Source organism: Stegodyphus dumicola, chromosome 3, assembly GCF_044657685.1.
Source record: "Stegodyphus dumicola isolate Sdum_Otavi_A_Nest chromosome 3, ASM4465768v1".
Taxonomy (NCBI): Eukaryota; Metazoa; Arthropoda; class Arachnida; order Araneae; family Eresidae; genus Stegodyphus; species Stegodyphus dumicola.
In genome coordinates, this window is record NC_140770.1 from 10,262,248 (window position 1) to 10,284,169 (window position 21,922).

General features: G+C 34.1%; 1 protein-coding gene across 7 annotated transcripts in view; it reads left to right on the forward strand.

Moving 5' to 3' along the window:
* LOC118193483 (uncharacterized) overlaps positions 1 to 21,922 on the forward strand; it is a 180,881-nt gene that overhangs the window by 139,575 nt on the left and 19,384 nt on the right. For 2 of the 7 annotated variants that reach the window (XR_004758921.2, XM_035364582.2), the window contains exons 30-34: positions 7,772 to 7,864; positions 11,850 to 11,909; positions 17,619 to 17,728; positions 20,090 to 20,153; positions 20,380 to 20,543. Coding sequence is in view for 5 of the 7 variants with exons in the window: in XM_035364582.2 (XP_035220473.2) it covers positions 7,772 to 7,864; positions 11,850 to 11,909; positions 17,619 to 17,728; positions 20,090 to 20,153; positions 20,380 to 20,543 (491 nt within the window). In the remaining 2 variants the exon portion in view is untranslated. Of the gene's footprint in view, positions 1 to 7,771; positions 7,865 to 11,849; positions 11,910 to 17,618; positions 17,729 to 20,087; positions 20,154 to 20,379; positions 20,544 to 20,756; positions 20,877 to 21,922 lie in introns of all 7 variants that reach the window. The other 5 variants (XM_085812562.1, XM_085812560.1, XR_004758920.2 and 2 more) reach the window with 4 other exon arrangements.

Here is a 21,922-nt window from a genome sequence, read left to right on the forward strand (position 1 = left end):
TCCTCCTACAATCAAAACACTAATGTGTTAAAATTCAACATACGAGACCTCTTAACACACCCTAATTTCAACTCTAGACCCTGAGGTACTATTCTGAAAGTGGCTAACTCTAAAGTGTAGCGTCAGAGAGCCTAACTACATCATTCAACCTTTAACACATATTCACCATGATTTAATCTTTACAGTCACACGAATAACAAATTTTTTTAACATTACTTTCACTTTTACCATATCACGTTATTTCTAAACATTCAAAATAACAGTTCACATGTATACAAGAACATATCAAGATGCCGTTAATTTTACACATTTGAAAACATACATTAGTAGTACATTGTTAACTTCTATTCTTTTCAAAGCAAGTGCCAATTCTTTCTACATTGAAATAATAGTACATTTCAAAAAGTCTTTCAGACTAAAACTTCTTTCTTGTTAGAATGTTTTAAATAAAATTTATACAATAACTTTTTACAATATTTAAGTCTTTATACAACGCTATTATACATCAACTTTAGTTTTACGCGCGAGTAATTGAAAAACATAATAAGAAAATCGGTCACAACTCATTTCTCGCCCTTTTGGCGATAAAGGTAGACCTCGCATGAGGTAAAACTTCTTCAAATCTGCCACTTGCAGTAAGAATGAAAGATTAACTTAAGTTTGTAAAGTAACACAAAATTTTACTTATCTTTGTAATATTCAGACATCCTTTTCTGGGCCCAGTCTTTAAAGGTGCTGCAAACCGTAGCTTGGTTGATCCTCCTTCTTGTACGGGCTCGCCCTTCAGTGCTTTCCTCTGGAAGCTTCCGTTTTTCACCACTACGGCCACCCTTGAACATCTTCCTTCTGTCCTCTGCTTGTGGTCTTGGCCGTTTGAAGGCAGCTGGTCTTGGTGGAACCGGGAAACTTCTGTCGTGATCCTGCTTGGACCTCGTTGTTGGCCGTTCAAATTTTTCTTGTACTTTTTCCTCCGCCGCTGATGGCCCTTCCGCAGTTCGGCGACTTTTGCTGCGGAGAGTTCTGTCGGATGAGTCAATCTTCCGTTTCACAGCCGGGTTATAGTTGCCGTCCTTTCTCCCGGTCTTTTCCACATACGTCGTCCTTCTCCCTTCTTCATTCTGGGGGTGTTCGTGAACTCTGTTTTTTGGACGGTGGAACGACTTCTTTTTCTTTGTACCTTCAATTTTTCCGCGGGGCAATTTTCTTTTCACTTGCTTCTGTCTCTCATTGGCTTGCCCTTGTACTTGTCGTTTTCCCACCTCTGGAACTTGTACCTGCGGTGTCTGCCGTACCGGATCCTGCAAAAGATCTGAAAAGATTTGCATTTTATTACGGTCATAGAATGGTTTTATCTGGTCAATGTTTGCGGAACAGGTTTCGCCATTTCTTGCCTTTAATACTACAACAGCGTGAGTTATTTTTTCTATAACATATGGTCCTTCAAAGCGTGGGAAAAATTTGGCAGTTTTATCTTCTGGTGCTGAAGAAAGTGAATGCTTAATTTTTAGTACTTCATCCCCTACTTTATAAGTTACTCCCCGTCGTTTCAAATCATAATAGAGCTTCTGTTTTCTTTGTGCTACTTCCGTATTCTTCTTTGCTTCCTTAATTAGTTTTTCTATATCACCCATTTTAAATTCTGGGGCTCTTTGTTGCACATAAAATAATTTATCTAACGGTGTTATAATCTTTCTGCCTAGAAATAACTCAGCAGGAGTTTTGCCCGTTGTATCATGTTTTGCGGTCCTAAGGGCGAAAGCAAATTCATTGACATAGTTATCCCAGCTTTTATGAAAATTTTTAACATAACTACGGATAATTTTCACTATATTTCTGTTGACCCGTTCCGCTATATTTGATTGCGGCCGATACGGGACCATTTTTAAATGACGTATGCCCAGTTTTTGGCACATGTCTTCAAATATATTACTTACAAATTGAGGACCATTATCCGATATAACTTTTAGGGGCGCCCCGTATTTTAAAATATATTTATTTAAAATAGAATCGGTAACTAATTTCGCGGAGGCTCGTTTTAAGGGAACAATTTCGGTCCATTTACTAAAATGATCAACTATAACAAGGAGATAGCGACTTTTGTTTAACTGACTTTTTGGGAAAGGGCCCAATAAATCGATACCGATTATTTCATTTGGAAATTCGGATTTAATACTATTTAGAAACCCGGCCGGGCGGAAATTAATATAATTAACGGCTTGACATGTTGGGCAGGACTGGACATACGCCCTTGTTAACTTTTGCAGTTCAGGAAAGTAGACTGCCTCGCGTACGCGTTGAGTAGTTTTTCGAATACCAGCATGAGAAGCTAAAGGGCTGTCATGGAGCTCTTGCAGGATATTTGATCTAAGACTAGCTGGGATAACAGGTCGAAATTCGTTGTTGGAATTCGTAGTTTTTGTATAAAATAATAGACCATCTATTAGTTCGTAATGGGCCGCCCTATTTCTTATCGCCACAATATCTTGGTGGCTAAAATTTTCAGGATCCTTCAAATACTCATAAATACTTCCAAACTCAGGATCCTTACCCAGTTCGGTTATTACAGTTTCTCGGGAATTTATTGTACACGCTGTCAGCATTGCAACTTTTACGGTATTACCCTGTTCGTCTAATTTAATTCGTGACAGGGCATCTGCTACGATATTTTCCTTTCCGGGGGTATGCTTGATTACCAGATTATATTCTTGCAGCTTGAGTGCCCATCTTATTAACCTTGGGGATAAATTTTTTCCAGAGTACAATCTAGTTACCGCCGCATGATCAGAATATACTGTTATCGGCGCCTTTCCAAAATAGACTCGGAACTTTTGCACTGCTAACAGAACTGCAAGTGCCTCTCTCTCGGTCGCGGAATAGTTTCTTTGTGTTTGATTTAAAGTTCGGCTAAAAAATGCTACTGGCTGCTGATTTTGCGAAAGTACCGCTCCTACCGCATAATCCGAAGCATCCGCTGAAATTTCTAAATTTTCATCCTTTTCAGGAAATTTCAACACAGGGGCTTGCGTTAATGCTTGTTTTAATTTTTCGAAAGCACTATTGGCTTCGGCCGTCCACGAGAATCTTGCCTTTTTCCTTTTTAATTTTAACAATGGCTCAGCGATAGCCGCAAAATCTTTTATAAAGGACCTATAATATGAACAAAGTCCTAGAAAAGAAGAGAGCTTCTTTGCCGTGTTTGGAGTCGGATACTTTTGTACAGCGATTATTTTTGATTCATCTGTCTCGATCCCTTTTTGCGATATTTTGTAACCTAAATATTTTAATTCAGGGGCTGCAAATTTGCATTTTTCGACATTAACTTTTAGACCGGCCTCATTTAATAAAGAAAACACCTGTCTTAAATCCTGTACATGTTGGTCTAGATTATCACTAGTAATAATGATATCGTCTAAATAGATAAATGTGGACTTTCCGAGAACAGGTCTTAACACAATGTCCATGCATCGCTGAAATGTTGCTGGGGCGCCTGAAAGGCCAAACGGCATTCGCAAAAATGCATAAGTGCCAGACTTGGTTATAAAAGCAGTCTTAGGCACGTCCTCAGGCCTGATCCCTATTTGAAAATAACCATTCGTTAAGTCTAAAGTTGTCATAAATTTGGTTGATTTTATGTTCCTTAAAATTTCTTCTATAATCGGTAACGGATATACCGGATATTTCGTTATGGAATTTAATTTACGGTAATCAATAGCGAATCTCCACCTTTTTGGATGCTCCAAAGGATAATCATTATTTTTCTTACATAAAACCACCGGACTAGCATAACTACTTGAGATAGGCGTTACGATCTTTTTACGTAGCATATCGGTAATATGCCATTCTATAATTTTTTCCTTATTCTTATCATACCGGTATGGTTTTTGACGAACCGGCAATGCATCTCCGGTGTCAATACTATGGTTAGTAACCTGGGTAAATCCTGGAATATCACTAAATAAGGAAGCAAATTCACTTACCACTTGTCGGATTCTATCTTGCTCGTCATTAGGCAGGTGGTCGAGATTTACCCTTGGCGGTTCAACCTTTTCTACACGCACTGGCTTCATCGTCAGCTTAAGAGACGCTTCATTAAAATCCAGTGTAGCTTGTGCGTCTGAAAGAAAGTCTATTCCTAGTATTAAGTGTGCTTGCAAATTCTTTACTATAAAAAACATCACCTTTACTTGTTCGTCCTTGATACGGATGTACAAAGGTACTTTACCTACGCACTTACATTGTTCTCCTTGCGCCGCTAATACTGTTGTATTATCCGCATTATATATGCGGTATTTGCGAAAATACTTTCTAAAAAAGACTTCTGCCACACAGGAACACTGCGCGCCGGTATCCAGGAGTGCGGTGGCCGGGATATTATTTACCAAGACTTCAATCTTCGGAAGAGTTAAATTTTTCACCATTACTGTATTTAACTTGTAGGAAGAGGGGTTTTCGTGGCCTTCGGATTTCCGCACCCTCTCGTCAGCAGAAATCCGTTTTAGTTTAAATTATTTTTTCTTTCGGTGCTTTCCTTCTTTCTCCACTGGCCTTGAGACTTTTTTTCTGGGTTGCTATTGAACTGTCGACGTTCGCCGGCTGTTTTTGAATGCTCGGGTTTCCTTGCCCACTGATTCGCTTTTTCTCCGTAGCCATGTGCTTGAGTTTGCTGTAGTCTTGGCGTACCAAATTGGTTTCGCTGTTGATATTGGCGTCTTCTTTCGACGTCCGCCGTTCTTCTACTTTCAAACTGGATTGCTAGCTCAATTTTTCCAGTGTAGTCGGATTTCTCAATTCAATAAAGTCTTGCACTTGGGGTAGTAACCTCGGCAAAATCACTTGAATTATTTCAGGATCCGGACGGTTTCCATACAAGAGCTTGAAAACGTGAATTTTTCTTAAAATAAACCTGGAGAGGTTTTCCATTCTTTGTTGATATATACTGAAAAGTTCTGTTTCTAATTTCGCACGATCCCTTACAACAGGGAAGGCTTTTAGTAGGGCAGTCTTGAAATTTTCGTAGGTATAGGTGGGACTTCCTGCTTGACCCAAGAGACTTCTGCCGATACATTTGAACCAGTTAAGCGCTTGGCCCCTCAAAGCGCTGGTAGCTAAGGTAACTTTTTGAAACTCGTGCACGGGGTAGAGCATGAAGTGGTCATCCAATTTTTCCAAAAAACTGGTTACCTGTGAGTTTCCATTAAACGTTGCTTCCGGTTTCATCGAAGCGCGCATGGTCTGGACAATATACCCAAATCCTTCCAGGGCGGCAGCTGGCATTTCTGGATTCTGAGCTGTTTCTGCAGGCAGCACAGGTTCTTCTTGAAACTCGGCCATGGTTATTCTTCGTCGGGCGCCACTATCAGGTTCAATGTTTCTTCTAACTTTCTTCGGAAACATACAATGACCTGACTAGAACAGAGAGCTTACTAAAGCTATGTTCACTAATTGTAGTAAGTGGACAGGATACAGACGAAGGGTATACAAAACCCTTTATTTTTTTCTTTATATACAATGACTTCCGTACTTCGGAATACAATGACCCTCCACTCGGGGTCTAACTTAAAAGATATCAAAATAAAACTAAACTCTAATTTAACTTTAGAATAAGATTGGCCTTATAATAACAGAAAGCGTATGTAGCACAGAGACTGTGAACACTACAATACGTTTAATTTATCAAGAGGATTAAAACCTCTGGCCTGGAAGGCAAAGTAGCAACTGCGTAACTTCTAAGGTAAGCGGCCTGCTTCGAACTCACGGCTTCCTCTCTTCTGCTTGGCAAAAAGGCCACACTTAAATACTTGGCGTTCGCCAGACAACTTTGCATAAAACTCCTTCACGCTTATAATTCTGGCCGGAAGTAGAAAATAAGAAGTGATAGTAAAGATTTAAAATAAAATAAACGTTAGTAAAACTTAAGATCCTTACAAAAGGACACTTGCAAAATCATTAAAATGCTCGGTGTCCACTGTAAACAAAATGATAAACGTTGAATTAAATCTTAAGAAAGCGAAAAAACGCAATGTGCATCGTCTTCTACCAAAGCATATCGCTCAACGCAGGACACGCTGCAGAATTCTATATGAGAAACACTTATCCAAAGAAAAATGGAAAACAATTGTCACTATAGATGAAGCATAAAATGATTGTAACAAAAAAAGAGCCATTTATTATCATAAAAGAGGAGAAAAAAATTTAAGTACATGGTTCAAAGAATCGAAAGAAATTTTTTCTAAGGGATTCATGATTGTTGCTGGTTTTTCTTATAATGGCAAGTTAAAAATAAAGAGTGCAAAAAAATGTCAAGATTAACTCCAAATACTATCAGGAACATATTTTATCGCCAATTTTTCTGAATGAAATACCATCGCTTTACCCACAGTGCCATCCATCTGTGAGACTCCATCAAAGCTAGCAGTCACACATCAAAATCCACTGTCAATTTCCTAAAAGAAATGGAACAAAAAACTGGTATCGAGGCCATGCTCTTCACTGATATCCCTACTCAATCTCCCGATGCGTCACCTATGGATTTTTGTGCTTTCGGACTTTTAAAAACTGCACTATCCAAACATTGTCCCAAAACCCTAACAGGACTCCGGAAAGCTGTTCGGGAGGAATGGGATAGAACACCTCTTCTGCCACTTCAAAAGGCATTATTATCCTGGAAATTGCGGTGTCGAAAGATAGTTCAGAATAAGGGATGTCAAACGGAACATTTAAAACACAAGAATTTTATGTAATTTAAATTTGTGAATACGATATACATCGTCTGAAAAATGTGTGAACAGCCTCTGTATAAATTATCAAGTAATGACATAAGAAGTTATTACTGTATTCAATTTGTAGAGTTCCTCACTCTTTTTGTACTAAAATAAACTTTGAGGAACATAGTGAACTTGTTACCGATTTATCGCTGAGTTCGAACAACTAAAGACGTAGACTCAAGAAGGGTTAACTACCCTTTATTTCACTCAAAATAAGATGAACAGTCGGCCTCTCTCTCGGGCTTATAACAAAGCTTCCACTTCAGCTTAAACTCAGAATAAGGAATAAGAACTAAATTAGAACTAACTAAGAGACTTAGTCGAAGCTAAACACAAGTATCTAAGGTAGTTGTCCCTGAATTTAAACTAGCCGGCGAATAACAAAAGGCACGTAATATCCGGCCAAGCGTGACATCATCAAAAGGGATTTAGCCCAAAGGCAAACAAGCACTACTCAGGATTCCTAGCTTTCTCTCGTGAATTAAGTTGAACCTTCCTTAAATACTACTTCTGACTCATTTGCATTCAATGCGATTCTAAAAACTCATTCTGGTAGGGAGTTGTAAATGGAAACAATAATCGCTATGAAAGCACTTTGAAATGAAAATAACTGTTGTAAAATTAAAATGTACCTTACAAATTCATTTCAGATTTATCCTTTATTTTTAAAGCAAACTGGGGATATTTTCTTTAAACCTTCATTGCTCTCACGAAATTACTTGCTTACAAATCGCGTCAATTTACTACTAATAATTAATGGAATAAAATCTGGAAAAGTAATAAAGTAAAATTAAGGAAAGTATATAGGTATAGTCGCCATAAACTTATTATATCAAGCATCTAATTGATTATAAATCTTTGAAAACCAAAATAATGATAACAATATATTTGGTATATAAACAATTATATTTGGTTTTGAAATGATAAGGGGTGATAATATTTTTGATCGATGATGATGAAAATAATGATAATAACGTATTTTGTTATGATGTTTTTCCTTCACACAGGAAGCTTTGAATTGGCTGCAAACAACAACTTCTACGGCAGGAAGAAAATTCCAAGAATTTTTGCTGAAACATGGTCATAGATGTTTAGGTGAAGTACGTAGTCTTCGATATTTTAAGCATAATTCAACCGCCAGATCCAGAAATTTTCTGTATTACTGCTACTAAAATATTTATCATCAAGTATATAATGCGTTAAAAGAAAACATCCTCCCTCAAACTCAGCAATTTACGTTTCGGAGATATTTTCATTTTAAAAAAAATATCCGTACGGAATCAGCCAAATCAAATGTCAAAATTAGTTCGCTGATCAAATGATTCTGACAAAGCATGCAAGGGAAAACTGCCAGAGAAGTCTCTGGCAGTTTTCTCTTATAGTACAATTTATTAAACATTTTTAATATTTTTTTTCTTTCCGAACTATTTTGTGTTTTTTTGATATTGGCCACCTCTAAGGCCGGAAGTGGTGGCCATTTGATTGTGGATACACGTAACAGGCAGCCACGTTACTTCCTCTAAAAGGACGGACAGTTACAACCATGCTTTCCCGGACGCGTAATGGCATACCGCACATTGAGTTGAACAGTGTTAAACGAATGTCGGATACTGCGCATGGCCAGAAAACAATTTGGCGTAATTACTGTGTTGGCGCGATTTGAAAAGAAGATAAATACGGTATATGGTAGATGTACCGCCATCTGATTGTAAACAAATCTGGTGTTTAAATCTTCGTAGAGTATAACGTAAATGTAAATTAATTACCGTGTTAAAATACTATTTTTTGCTGTACTGCTCAAACAACTAGAAAACTTGCGAAAAAAATTATTGCGAAGTAATGTGAAGCAGTGTTTGCATTCAAAATGTAAAATATAATACCTATGAAATTCTGCACATTCCTTTGGAACTGTACAAATTTTCGTTCAGAAAAGGACTGAAATTTAGGATATATTAGTTGAAAATTTATTTATTATACTTTTAAGCAATAAAAACAATTCAGGATTTACCATACGTTCCATTCGTACATACATAAAGAAACACTGAGGAATATAACAAGTGCTTGCAAATAACACTGAAGAAATTTTACAATTAATGCTAGTTATTAAATTCTTTGAAATGAGAAAATAAAAGCGCGAATATACGCTAACAAACTAAGCGAGATACTCCAGTTTACAATTACTGAATTATGACATGTAAACAAATTACATTTAAATAACGAATTATTACGAACATATGTTAAAAAATATTAAATGCACTGTTATTGGCAAATTGCAATGAAATATATATTAGAAAAATAAGCAAGTGCAATGGGTATGGACGTTAAAATAACTAATAAGCAAAGTTCCACAACATTACAGTTGTAAACATCATTCGAACACACTCGACAGCCATGGTGATCACGAATAAGCTAGCGTAGGGTTGCTTATTCGCCAATATTTCTCCCCGCGCCAAAGGTACACCATCAAGCATGCGCAGTAAGCGAAATTTGCTTAACATTATTCAACTCAATGTGCGGTCTGCCATTACGCTTCCCGGACCCAGCTCCAGCATTTATTCTATCTGAAGCGCCTCCAGTGGGCACCTACCTTACGACAAACATGCAGATTGCGTGTTATTCTCGGCATATAGCAGAACTTGGAACCATGCCTTCTCCGGGATTGGAACTCGGGCTCTTCGCTATCATAGTCGGCATCTCTAACCACTGTACGATCTGGGTGGCTATATTTTTAATTTTCTTTGAACTTTCTTATTGTCTCTTTCTTGTGTTACTGTTCTTCGGACTCATAGCCCGAAAAACATCGTCACTTGCACCCCTGGCTTCTAAAAAAGTTTGAAATTTTTCTACAGACTCAAAAGCCGTTGAATATGTTGGGGGTGGGTGCAGCTTGAAATTCTTCGCATTCGTCGTTATCATCGTCGCTTTCATTATTTTTTCACATACTTAGCTTGCATTTCAGCTACAATATCTTCTTGAGGTCCATCAGCGGCCGAGCGATAAAAGCGCTGAACACTGGTAGTTCGGTCCGGGGTTCGAGTCCCGGCGAACGGGTTGGCTGCATGGGCGTTTTCGTAATTTTTCCCATGTGTAACGTGGATACGAGCTAGTTTCCCTTAAAAAAAGTTTAATATGATAGTTTCCCTTAAAAATACCTCCACGGGGGATTCCTCCCTTTCCGTGTAGTGGAGCACGTAAAAAGTAAAATATAGATATATATCTTCTTAAGTAGGTATCTAAGAAATGATAACTTTGGCGTCAACAGATACATTATAAGGTCTTTCTCCCACTTTCCTAGAGTGCCTTCGTGGGGTAAGGGTGGCACGCTAGGCCGGTATTCCAGAGGTCCGTGGTTCGATTCCCGGTGAAGGCCGTTGCATATTTTTCATCTTTTCTGCTTCCAATTAACCTAATGACTCTACAAGTGGCGCCCGAACTAAAAGGGTTGTGGATGATGATTCTCCGCACCCAGGATTTGGCGACTAAGTCCCCTAAAGACCCTAGTCGCCCTTTAAAAAGGGAAGTATATAAGGTATTTCTCCCACTTTCCTAGCGTCCCTTCGTGGTGTAACGGTAGCACGCTGGGCCGGTATTCCAGAGGTCCGTGGTTCGATTCCCGACGAAGGACGTTGCATATTTTTCATCTTTTCTGCTTCCAATTAACCTAATGACTCTACAACATAATTTTCAAATTCTTCTCTACTCATTTCCAAATTTTCTAAGACGTCTACTTCTTTTTCTTCTTCAGTGATTTGCCTCTCTTGAGAAGTGTCCAATCCAGCCTTACGGAAGCAATTGTTAGTCCACGTTGATGTAATGTTTTCCCATACATCCTCCACTAAACGTGTCGCTTCGACTACGTTTACATTAGCATTTCAGATTGTTAAAGAAATTTTTTTAAGAAAGGATTAGCTGAGCTGGAGAGGTGGAAGTCAATTGAAATTTTATGAATCGCAAAAATATTGCTCGCTATAACCGAGATTTGCTAGTTAAAAGCAAGTTATGCCCCATTGTATCAACAAAGTATTTTCGATTTACTCGTTAAATCCAAGTTCTCATTAAGTCAGGCCTCGTTATAAGCGAGTTTTACTGTAATTTAAATCTTTATTTTTTAACAATTTATATAATTAATATAAACTGAAATATGTTTAATTCATAGTATTTTCGCTTGATAATTTATGTGAACATTTGCAGCTTAGGTGTAATTAATTAAAGTTGTTTTAATATTTGTATGTTAGATAATTTATACAGTTTTTTTCTCGTTTTTATGTTTTATTATTTTTAATTTAAAAATTATTTTAATTTCTAATGGTAACTTTTTTTTACATGTTTATCCGACAATCTGAAACTTTCAGGCTATAATTTTCTGTTATTGCTTGTTGGATTAATTCGGCTACAGAAAACATTTTCTTATTCACATTATTTTTATACAAAATTCTATGAGAATAAAAGTTTTATATAACTTTAATGAAAACTATCATGCTATCAAAATTGATACAGAACTTTTACGATAATTTTTTTTTTAATTGGAATCTTGGGTGTTTGACTACCTTATCTGAATAGTTAGTCTAACCGATTGGCAATCTTTTAAAACACTCTATATAATTTGTTAAAATTAAAACATTGAATAATTCTAGGATAAAACCTCAAATTTTAGTAAGAAAGGCTAAATATAATACCTTAATGCTAAACTTCATCAAATGATAATAGTTTTCATATTTTTGCTTCCTAGGTTATTTTGAATTTTAAGAAATGCAGTAACTGTTTTTAATTTCATGAAGTCTGAATCTAAGAATTTATATTTAAAATTAGGCAAAAAATGCAATCTTGGATTGGCTTAAATTTTGAAAATCTTTAGCGATTTCAAGTACAATCAAACATAAGTCTCTTTCTTCAGAACCATCCCTTTACCTTTTTGCAGCTTAAGAAGCTTTTAAATTCCAAATCTACGCCAATCCAAGGTTGTCTTTATATTAAATTTTACGCTGGTGGGTTTTCCCTCCCCCTCTAAATTAGAAAGAACTGGCACTTAACAAAAGCTGCTTTTCCAACTGTTTTTGAATTTTGCAATTTTTTTTTTCTTTTCAGTTTGATATTTATGCAATCCCATGGGGTTCCGATCCAAAGTCATTAGTGAAGCTGCTACAGGTAAATTCATTGAATAAATATAATATTAAATGTATATGTTACGGTGAAACACCGAAATCTGGAGAATGTCGACTTTCACCGGTGAATGTCAACATTCACATAGTCTCTTGGTGTATGTCTGAAATATTTTCCAAATTCTCTTATTTCTGACTTACACCGGTCAATGTCGACATTCACCATGTACTAATGGTGAATGTTGAACATATAACAATATTATATTTTCTTCTCCGTCATTCAGTCGCGAATAAACGCACTTGAGACTTGAAATAAGAACTTAAGAACATGAGAACCTAAAACACACAATACATTCAAAATGAGAAAGGAAAATAATAGTAGTTAAAAACTTACTTAATTATACAGTACGTTCTAAATGAGAAAATAAAATAACAGTAATAAAAAAACTTACTAAATTATGTGATTCAAATCTTATTTATTGCAACAACTTAAACTATTATGGCACTTTATGACCTCTCTTTTCGACTTTCACCAGAGCATATCTGTGATTGTCGACATACACCGGTGAGGGTTCGAATATACAAGAATGTAGTGAAATATTCGGTCTTTCACCGACGTATTTGGTGAATGTTGATATTCTCCGGTGAAAGTCGACATTCTCCAATTTCGGTCTTTCACGGTAACATATGTTAAACATTGTCATTTCATTTCAGAACCTCAATCATTTGACAACAACGACACCAAAACCGTGCTGGTGCCCTTCTGATAACAACATTTGTCAACGCTGCTGCCGAATGAGAAAAGAATGTTTAAGACATGATTAATATTGTCTCTTTGAAATTATGATACTTTGAACAGTTCAAGCCAAATGAACACTTGATGCTATTTCGCTTACAGATACTTCTTGTAAACTAGCTCAGCGGTGAATAACATTTGTACATGCGAGGACTAATTTAAGATGTTTGTTTACGCCACGCCTAAATACCTCAAAATATTGCAAAGAAAAACGTATCTGAAATGTAATCATGGTTTGATATATTATAAGATGTTACTAACAGTTATCTTTCTAGTTAAAGCTACTTTCTTTTAAAGGCCTATAGATAGCTTTAGTTAAAGCTACTTTTCCTTGCACAATCTCGGTCTCTCTTCCCCCCCCCCATCGTTGCTCCTCTTTTGCTCTCTTCCACTTTGCTGTAGCAACACGCTGCTGCCTGTTGCCTTAAAAAGTAGGTTTCTCAAGTTTATCTTATGTGAAATGGTCTTGAAGGGGTATCAGCAACCTATATACCGACAATGCTAAATTGGCCATTTTCGATGCCATAATCTGCTATAGATACACACTTGAAATTTTTTGTGTAATTAAAGTATACCTATCTGATTATACTGAAATGAGCTTTTGAAACATTTTAAATTTTAGAGTAATTTACAGAATATTTTGATAGACATAGTAAAATTCAGCGCTTTTCTCACACACACACACACAAAATTTTAATATTTTTTCTCACTTTATCACAAAAAGCTCATTTCAGAAAATATTAGGAAACCTAATAAATAAGCCCTAAAAATTTTAGATACCTGTGAGCAGTAGTTCCTGAGAAAAGGACATCGAATATAAAAAAATCACGTTTGAAGTTGTTTGTTCATAAACAAGAAGTTGTTGTTGTTTGTTACATAAAATGTGTTGTAAGGATCTTAAGTTTTACTAACGTTTATTTTATTTTAAATCTTTACTATCACTTCTTATTTTCTACTTCCGGCCAGAATTAAAAGCGTTAACTTATTTATGCAAAATTTGTCTGGCGAACGCCAAGTACTTAAGTTGTGGCTTTTTGCCAAGCGAGAGAGAGGAAGGAGTTAGTCGAAGCAGGCCGCTTGCCTTAGAAGTTTTATTCAGTTGCTGTTTGCCTTCCAGGCCAGAGGTTTAATCCTCGTGATAATTTTAAACGTATTGTAGTGTTAACAATTCTCTGTACTACATACGGCTTCCTGTTAATATAAGGCCAATCTTCCACGTTTATTATTCCAAATTTAAGTTAGAGTTTAGTTATATTTTTATATTCTTACGTTCAGACCACAAGTAGTTGGTCTCTGTATTCCGAAGTACGGAAATTATTGTAAAGAGTGAAAAATAAAGGGTTTTGTATACCCTTCCTGTGCATCTTGTCTACTTCCCACAGTTACTGAACATAGCTTTAGTAAGCTCCCTGTTCTGAGTCAGGTCTGTGCATGTTCCCAAAGAAAGTAAGACGGAACATTGAACATTGATTTCCTTCTAAATGATGGCTTCAAATAGAACTTAAAATTTCAAGAGTGCACTGATGTTCTTTCACATGTGCACAAAAATGTGTGTAGTTCGGATTATACCAGTATATTTATGCTTGGCGAGACTTTAAAAGTAAATGTACTGATGCGCTGTTTATTGACAGGAATTTTTGTTACATTCTAGACATACCCATAAGTCGCTTTAGAGACTTAGGGTATGTTACTAAAATTAATGTGTGTACAAAACTCACGAAATGAATCAAAAACTGCATTGTACACAACGTTTCGATTAAGGGGTATCAGAAACCCCTATACCAACAATGTTAAATTGGCCATTTTCGATGTACTTTTTCTCAAAATCTGCTGTAGATACAAGCTTGAAATTTTTTCTGTAATTAAAGTATACCTATCTGATTATACTGGAATAAGCTTTTGAAGCATTTTCAATTTTAGAGTAAATTACAGAATATTTTGTTAGGCATAGTAAAATTTAGCACTTTTCTCGCACAAAAAAATAAAAAAAAATTTTTTTTTCTAAGTTTATTACAAAAAGCTCATTTCAGTAAATATTAGGGAACCTAATAAATAAGCCATATAAAGTTTAGATACCTGTGAGCAGTAGTTCTTGAGAAAAGGTACATTGAGTATAAAAAATCACGTTTGGAGAAAAACGTGTTTTTATGTAAAAATCCTCATTTATCAAAGCAATTAAAACTATATTTTTTACACTTTTAATTTTCATAGAGATTAAAGAATGGTATATTTAGAAAGATAAAAGTGTAGAGAATTTGAAAATGCAAAAATCCGAAATCCCCATTTTTTAAAGATTTTTGGATTCCAACACCTCTTAAGAACGAGGCGCTGTAGCGCCGATTTGACTTGTGTTGTATTAAATAAAAACGTACTTCAGTCCTGAACAACAAAGAGGAAACAACTGAATATTGGGCATGTCTGCAAGTTTCTGGTTTATGCATCCATCTACCACGACAAATTACTGCAACGAAGCTCTTCCAAGTCATTAACACACGCACAAACACACACACATATATATAAATACTATCAAATAATACACATATATATATATGTACTATCGAAGGCCGAAAATATGCGGACATCAGAAAATACATAATAAATAACAATTACAGTAATAATAAGTTTTACCAACCAAAAGCCACAGAAAGGAATAACCCGAGCTCTCAGTTGGCCAGTTTTAGTACAAAATATTTCACTCACACTTGTGACATGAAATAATCTTTTTGTTGAAGTTTCTGTACACAAGGGTTTCTAAAATACATTGGTTTCTAGATTTTTTTATTATTTTTTTATAAGGAATTAATTTTTTAAAAAAATTTAATTTTTTAGGAAAAAGTTTAATTCTTGACTTTACTTGCTTGTTTCTCAAGGGACTTCATTAGTGTTTTCCTTTTTGAACTTTAATTCTTAAATGTTAATTCTTAAATGTTAATTTCTAGGGGTACCACTTTCTTGGAATTATTTTTGACTTTTACCCTTGCCTACATGAATGACGAAACACGAATTGAATGATTGGAGAGTTAGGTTTGGAGGCAACTTCCCCTTGATAAGTCTGTCTCCTGCCTACTCAACGGTCATTCACATATGCATTTTTTTAAAAAAAATTGTTTAATTAGTCCAAAGGGATTTGAATCCCGAAGGACTATTAGTTTCGTTTTGGCATTTTGCGTCGGACTCATAAATGTCGGTTCACTTTTCAAACTGTTGCCACAAAATGTTAGAGTCCTGCATTATATTTGAAGAAATTAAATAATGAAAAATCTGCATAAATGTATGTATATTTCTCGTATTGTGATAAAACAACGGTACATAGAGTCATCGAATTTTGAATAACGTAATCCTCCAACGAATATGAGCATGTGGAAGACCAAATTTGAAATTTGAAATTTGTTTTATGATCGATTTCCTATTTTTTAAAACTTTGACGAATTTTTGATTAACAAACTCAAGGATTTCAAAGCGAGCAATGGCAACGTTGTGAAGAAAAAAACATTTTTATCTCCAGCGCGTGAGTCTCTGTATCGGAAATTCTAAAGATATGCTCGTTTTAAAACTATTTTGCGATATTGCTGTTGCACTGGATCTTATGGTTTAAGTGCGAGGAACATGATATTTAATAAAGAAAGGTAACACACAAAATGTTAAAAAACGCCCCTTTGGACGTAATTTAAAATCTGAAACATTTCAGATTTTGTTATTTTTTTTAAATTTTAATTTATTAAATTAGTAAATTTATTTTCATGGATTGATTTTGCACTTGATTTTCTTATGCTTCTGAATTTAAATGATATTGTAGATTAGTTCGAGAATTAAATCTTTTACATGTTTGCACATTTTTTTAAAAAATTATTTTGGCTTTTTTCCTTTTTTTAGAATTTAAATTTGCTTTTTTACTTTTATACGTATTAGATAAAAATTAAATTTAAATTTGTTTAAATTTAAATTTCATTCCTTGCAGCAACGGCGCAAAGAATATTTAATTAAATATGTATTTAAATTAATTTTTTTAATTAAATTTATTCTTATAAAACAATATATATATAATTGAAAAAGAAAATGTAAAGCGAACTGGCAATTAGACTTTAGCAAGGTCGCTGCAATGTTCCTACCTACTACTATATATATAATATATATATATATATATGTGTGTTACCGTGAAAGACCGAAATTGGTTTGGTTTGGTTTATTAGATTACGGCAAAGCGCTTGAGGGCTATCTGCCCCTTAAGGGAGAGATGCCTTCGTGGAGGACTTTTTAACAGACCGAAATTGGATAATGTCGAATTTCACCGAAGAATGTCGACAGTCAGCAAATACGTCGGTGAAAGATCGAATATTGCATTACATTCTTGTAGATTCAGACTCTCACCGGTGTAATCACAGATATGCTCTGGTGTAGGTCGAAAAGAGAGTTTATAAAGTGTCACAATAGTTTAAGTTGTTGCAATAAATAAGATTTGAATCACATAATTTAGTAAGCTTTTTATTACTATTATTTTATTTTCTCATTTAGTACGTACTGTATAATTAAGTACGTTTTTTTATTTTTCTTTCTTATTTTGAATATACTGTGTGCTTTAAGTTCTTATTTTAAGTCTCAAGTGCGTTTTTTCGCGACTGAATTACGGAGAAGAAAATATAATATAATATGTTACATTATATTTTCAAATATGAAAATATAATATGTTCAACATTTACCGTTAGTACATGGTGAATATCGACATTTACCGGTATAAGTCAGAAATAAGAGTATTTGGAAAATATTTCGGACATACACCAAGTGACTATGTGAATGTTGACATTCAATGGTGAAAGTCGACATTCTCCAGATTTCTGTGTTTCACCGTAACATATACGTACGTACATATATACATTCAAATGAATTAGGTTTTCAATTAAATTTTACTTTGTATTTATTCATTTATATATATTACCTATATATATTACCTAATTGTTTCAGAATCTAGCTGGAAATGTATCTCAGGATTTCTCAAAGAAGCACTCAGACAACATAAATGAAATGCTCTCTCGGCTTTCTATTCCCTTGGGATTCTTTTCCATTCATTCCAGGTATTTGTGAAAATTTAATCTCCTCTTAAAAATGGCCTATTTTGCCTTCAAAAAGGCAAATACACATATTACTTTCTTAATGAGTAGTTCCGGCCTCTACACGAAGATTTTTCAATATGAATAAAGATAAAGATCTTTGACAGCAATGTTCTTAAAAAGAACTGGTACCTTTTTTGCGAAGTGTCGTTGGACAAACAGCTTTTAATTGATTTTTCTAATTAATTTAATTACGATTACTATTAAGATGGCAAAGACAGTGAAATTCTCTTTAGCAATATATTGGCGAAGTATTATACCGGTAGATTATTTTATCCTCTCGTTAGAAACATAATGGGCAAGAAAGGAACTAAGAGCGATTTACATAACAATGTGTTTTTGTAAGCAATAGCACTGACGGGATGCTCCATTCAGGTCGAAAAGGAATATTTTCACGGCGACATTATAGTAAAAATAAAACTTTTTCGAGCCACAAATATTGACATTGATCTGTTCGTTAAGCAGAATTCGAAAAATGAATTAAAAGTAGGCTTTTGCTTGTCTCCTGTTCGTGCAGAGAATAAACTAAACATTTTAAATTTTGCATGATTGCAACTCTAGAAGAAGCAAATGCACTTTTGCACACACACGGTGGGGGGAGTTATATAAATTTCTCGTTGGGCCAATACACGAAATTTAATTTGCGTTTTTCATGTCTCGAAAGCATGATTTAGGATATATATTATATTTATACACAGCAATTGCTCTAACATAGATATTTTGACACAAATTCATACTTTTTTTAATGATCAGAATTTTTCTCCATATTTCAATTCTATGGCTCAAATTGTCGATAAATATTAATTTATGTAAAATTAGATGAGAAACTCCCAAAGAAATTTAAAAATTTATCTTGGCACACTATTTTCAAGTTTGCGTAAAAATTATTCATTAAATTGTTAATTCATGGTAACATATTTTCTTCTCCCTTTCAAGAGGTCCTCTCCCTTACAAGAGGAAGAAAAAGGACATTTCTCATTCTTTCAAATAATTTTAACAAAGTACGTAAGCTACATTTAGCATTATTATCACTTACAACACATATGCCAAATTTCTAAACGCTCCAGTTGATGAATTCACGTATATCGTGGGAAATTTCGAATAAAAAATTCTAAATTTTTGCAGGTACGCCTAGAAATACATCTATTTTAAAGCGATTGTAAAAAATGCTATAGGCTATAATATAAAAAATTGTTCCAAAAATTTATTAAAATTTTTTTATTTGGATTGAATCTAAATTTCGAATTGTGAAAGAAGAAATCAATTAAGTTTAATAAAAAAGATATATTAATAGATACACAGCCAATTCAATTAACATTGAGGAGATAAAATTTTGAGAGCTAATTTTTAAAAACTGTTAATGCGATTTTTAAAAAATTAGGCACTTTGGCATAATTTGAGTCGTAAAATCGAAAAATGGGAAAAACATCGGTATGTCATTTCAGCCAAACTCCGATTTTATGTCAAAATACCTATGTTAGAATAATGTTATATATAAATCTAATACATACCCTGAAGTTAAATTTCATGAATCAGCCCATCAGGATGAGAAATATAGAACTGTCTTTTTTTTTTCTATGCAGAGTGTACATAATAAATGCATAATAACAGATATTTTGAAACTACTTTTGTAATATCAGTCATTTACTTTTAACTACATCTAAGAATACGATTGCCTCTTACTAAATGATAAGACATAGACATATTATTTATAAAGTAATTTTTAACCCAAAAAGAGTTAGCCCAGAAGGGCTATTAATTTCGTTTTAGCATTTTACGTCCAAAACTTTAAGAGTCTGAATCACTTTTCAAATTGTTGCCACCAAATATTATCGCCCTGTATTATATTTAAAGAAATTAAATAATGAAGAATTTGCATGAATGTATGTATGTTTCTCGCATAGTGAAAAAACATCGGTACCTAGAGCCATCCAATTTTGAATAACGTAGGCCTCCATTCGAATATGGACATCTGAAAGCCAAATTTGGAATTTGTTTTATTATCTGTTTCATATTTTGTAAAGCATGTATGAGTTTTTGATTAGAGAACACAACGATTTCAAAGCGAGGAATGGCAACACTGTACAAAAAAAAGAAAACGATTTTATCTCCAGCGCACGAGACTGTGCATCGGAAATTCTACAGATATGCTCATTTTAAAATTATTTTGGGATATTGCTGTTGAACTGAATTTTATGGTTTAAGTGCGAAGAACATGATATTTAATAAATAAAAGTAACACACAAAACGTTAAAAAAAATGCCCTTTTGGACGTAATATAAAATCTGAAAGCTTACAGATCATTTTTTTTTTTTTAATTTTTAGATTAATGCTGAAAGTTTTACTTCCAATGAGCCGTCTCGGCGTGCAGAATCGGGAACTGACAAAGGTAATATATATATATATATATATATATAATGAAACAAATTAATATAATTTGTAATATTTACTCATGATTTATTTTGGCTAACAGACTGAACGGTCATATAAGTTACAATTTAACTTAATGTTTTAAAATCTGAGGAAAGATCACTAAAACATTCTAAGCCCTTCATTTTGGCGCAAAGTAACTTGAAAAACTTTATATGTAATTATGAAATCCTTTCTTATACCAGTCTATGTGCATAAAAGCAATCGACGAATGGAGAAAAGCATTCTGGTATCTCGCTAAACTCCTTGTTCTTGAAGGACGTATTCCTGAAGACGATATACTGTTTTTCATGACTATGGACGAAATCAAAGAATTACTAAACACGCGGTCGCCGAAAATATTAGCCAGGTAGTTATTTTAAATTTCATTGTATTGCTTCCTATGTTGTCTTGAATATTTTTGTGGTACAAAAAATAAAAATGAAAACTCATTTCATTTTTATTTTTTGTATAAAAATTGCTGTACTCATTCAAAAAGTAATTTGGAGCGGTTTAACTTTTGAAAAATCATTGTTTCAAACTTCAACCGCATTTTGATACATTTTTTTTTTTTTTTATTTAGGAAATTTCGTTTCATTTTCTCAATACGGTTGCTAAAATTGAGTTACTTCTCAAAACTGATAAGAGATGGCAGCACCAAACTTTTCTGGGTAGCTAATATTTGATACGAAGGCTTCAAAACGTAGGTTGTTTCATAAATGATTCAATTATTTTCAAAATAAAAAGCCCCAAAATTTGTAAATATTCCACAATATATTTTATAATAAGGGATGAATGATTGTTGAAATGTCTTTAGTTCACAAAAAAAAAAAAAAAAAAAAAAAAAAAAGTAACGGAACCCTATTGATTTTGAATTTTTCATCGCATCGCGGTTTCACTATGAAACCACAACCCCTCTGAGACATTGGACGAAGCATCACATGTGACATTACACCACAATTTGTATTATTATGACTTACAACAAATATGCGAAATTTCAAAACGCAAAGCAAATAAACAATAGCTGAGTGATTTCGGATCTCTGCTGTAAACAGTTTCGCCTGAATTTCGTTTCAGTAGATTCAAAGGTGATGATGTATGGACTTTTGAGAGAAGGAAAATATTTCTTATTTTTCACAGAGACACAGAGCACACTGAAGAATACTTACAGCTGCATTTATTCTGTTTCTCTTAGCGGACACTTTTCTCATGCTTATAGCTCATAGTAAAATATTTGTATGCATCTAAATTTATTTTATTTTTATATATAATTTTCTTAGTTTTTAACATAACTTTGCAAAATATTTCGTAGTTTTATCCAAATGCAAGTCACGAAAATGTGCATATCGCAGTACCACCGAGAAGCCACACAGAACTCGGTGGATGTGTCAAACCGGTAATGTTGGTTTGTGCATGTTTCAAAAAGACATTATATATTTTGAAAAATTTCATAGAAAATGATTTTATTTGTTTAAAAATATGAGGATTTTTTTAAAATTATACATATATATTTTTTTTCCATTTCCATCTCATGTCTTTGTTTTCGGTTTTAATTTTCTTTTTAAATTTATAATTAAAAATACGTGGTTATACAAACATTAGTTACTTCATTATTAGTTAATTTTATCTCTTTTTTTAAACTCCTACTATTAGCTCACACTGTCCCTATATCTTGTTCAAATTTTCAATCGTTGATAAAATACTTTTTATTCATCCACTCAAGTCCAAATACATTTTTTTAAACTTGTA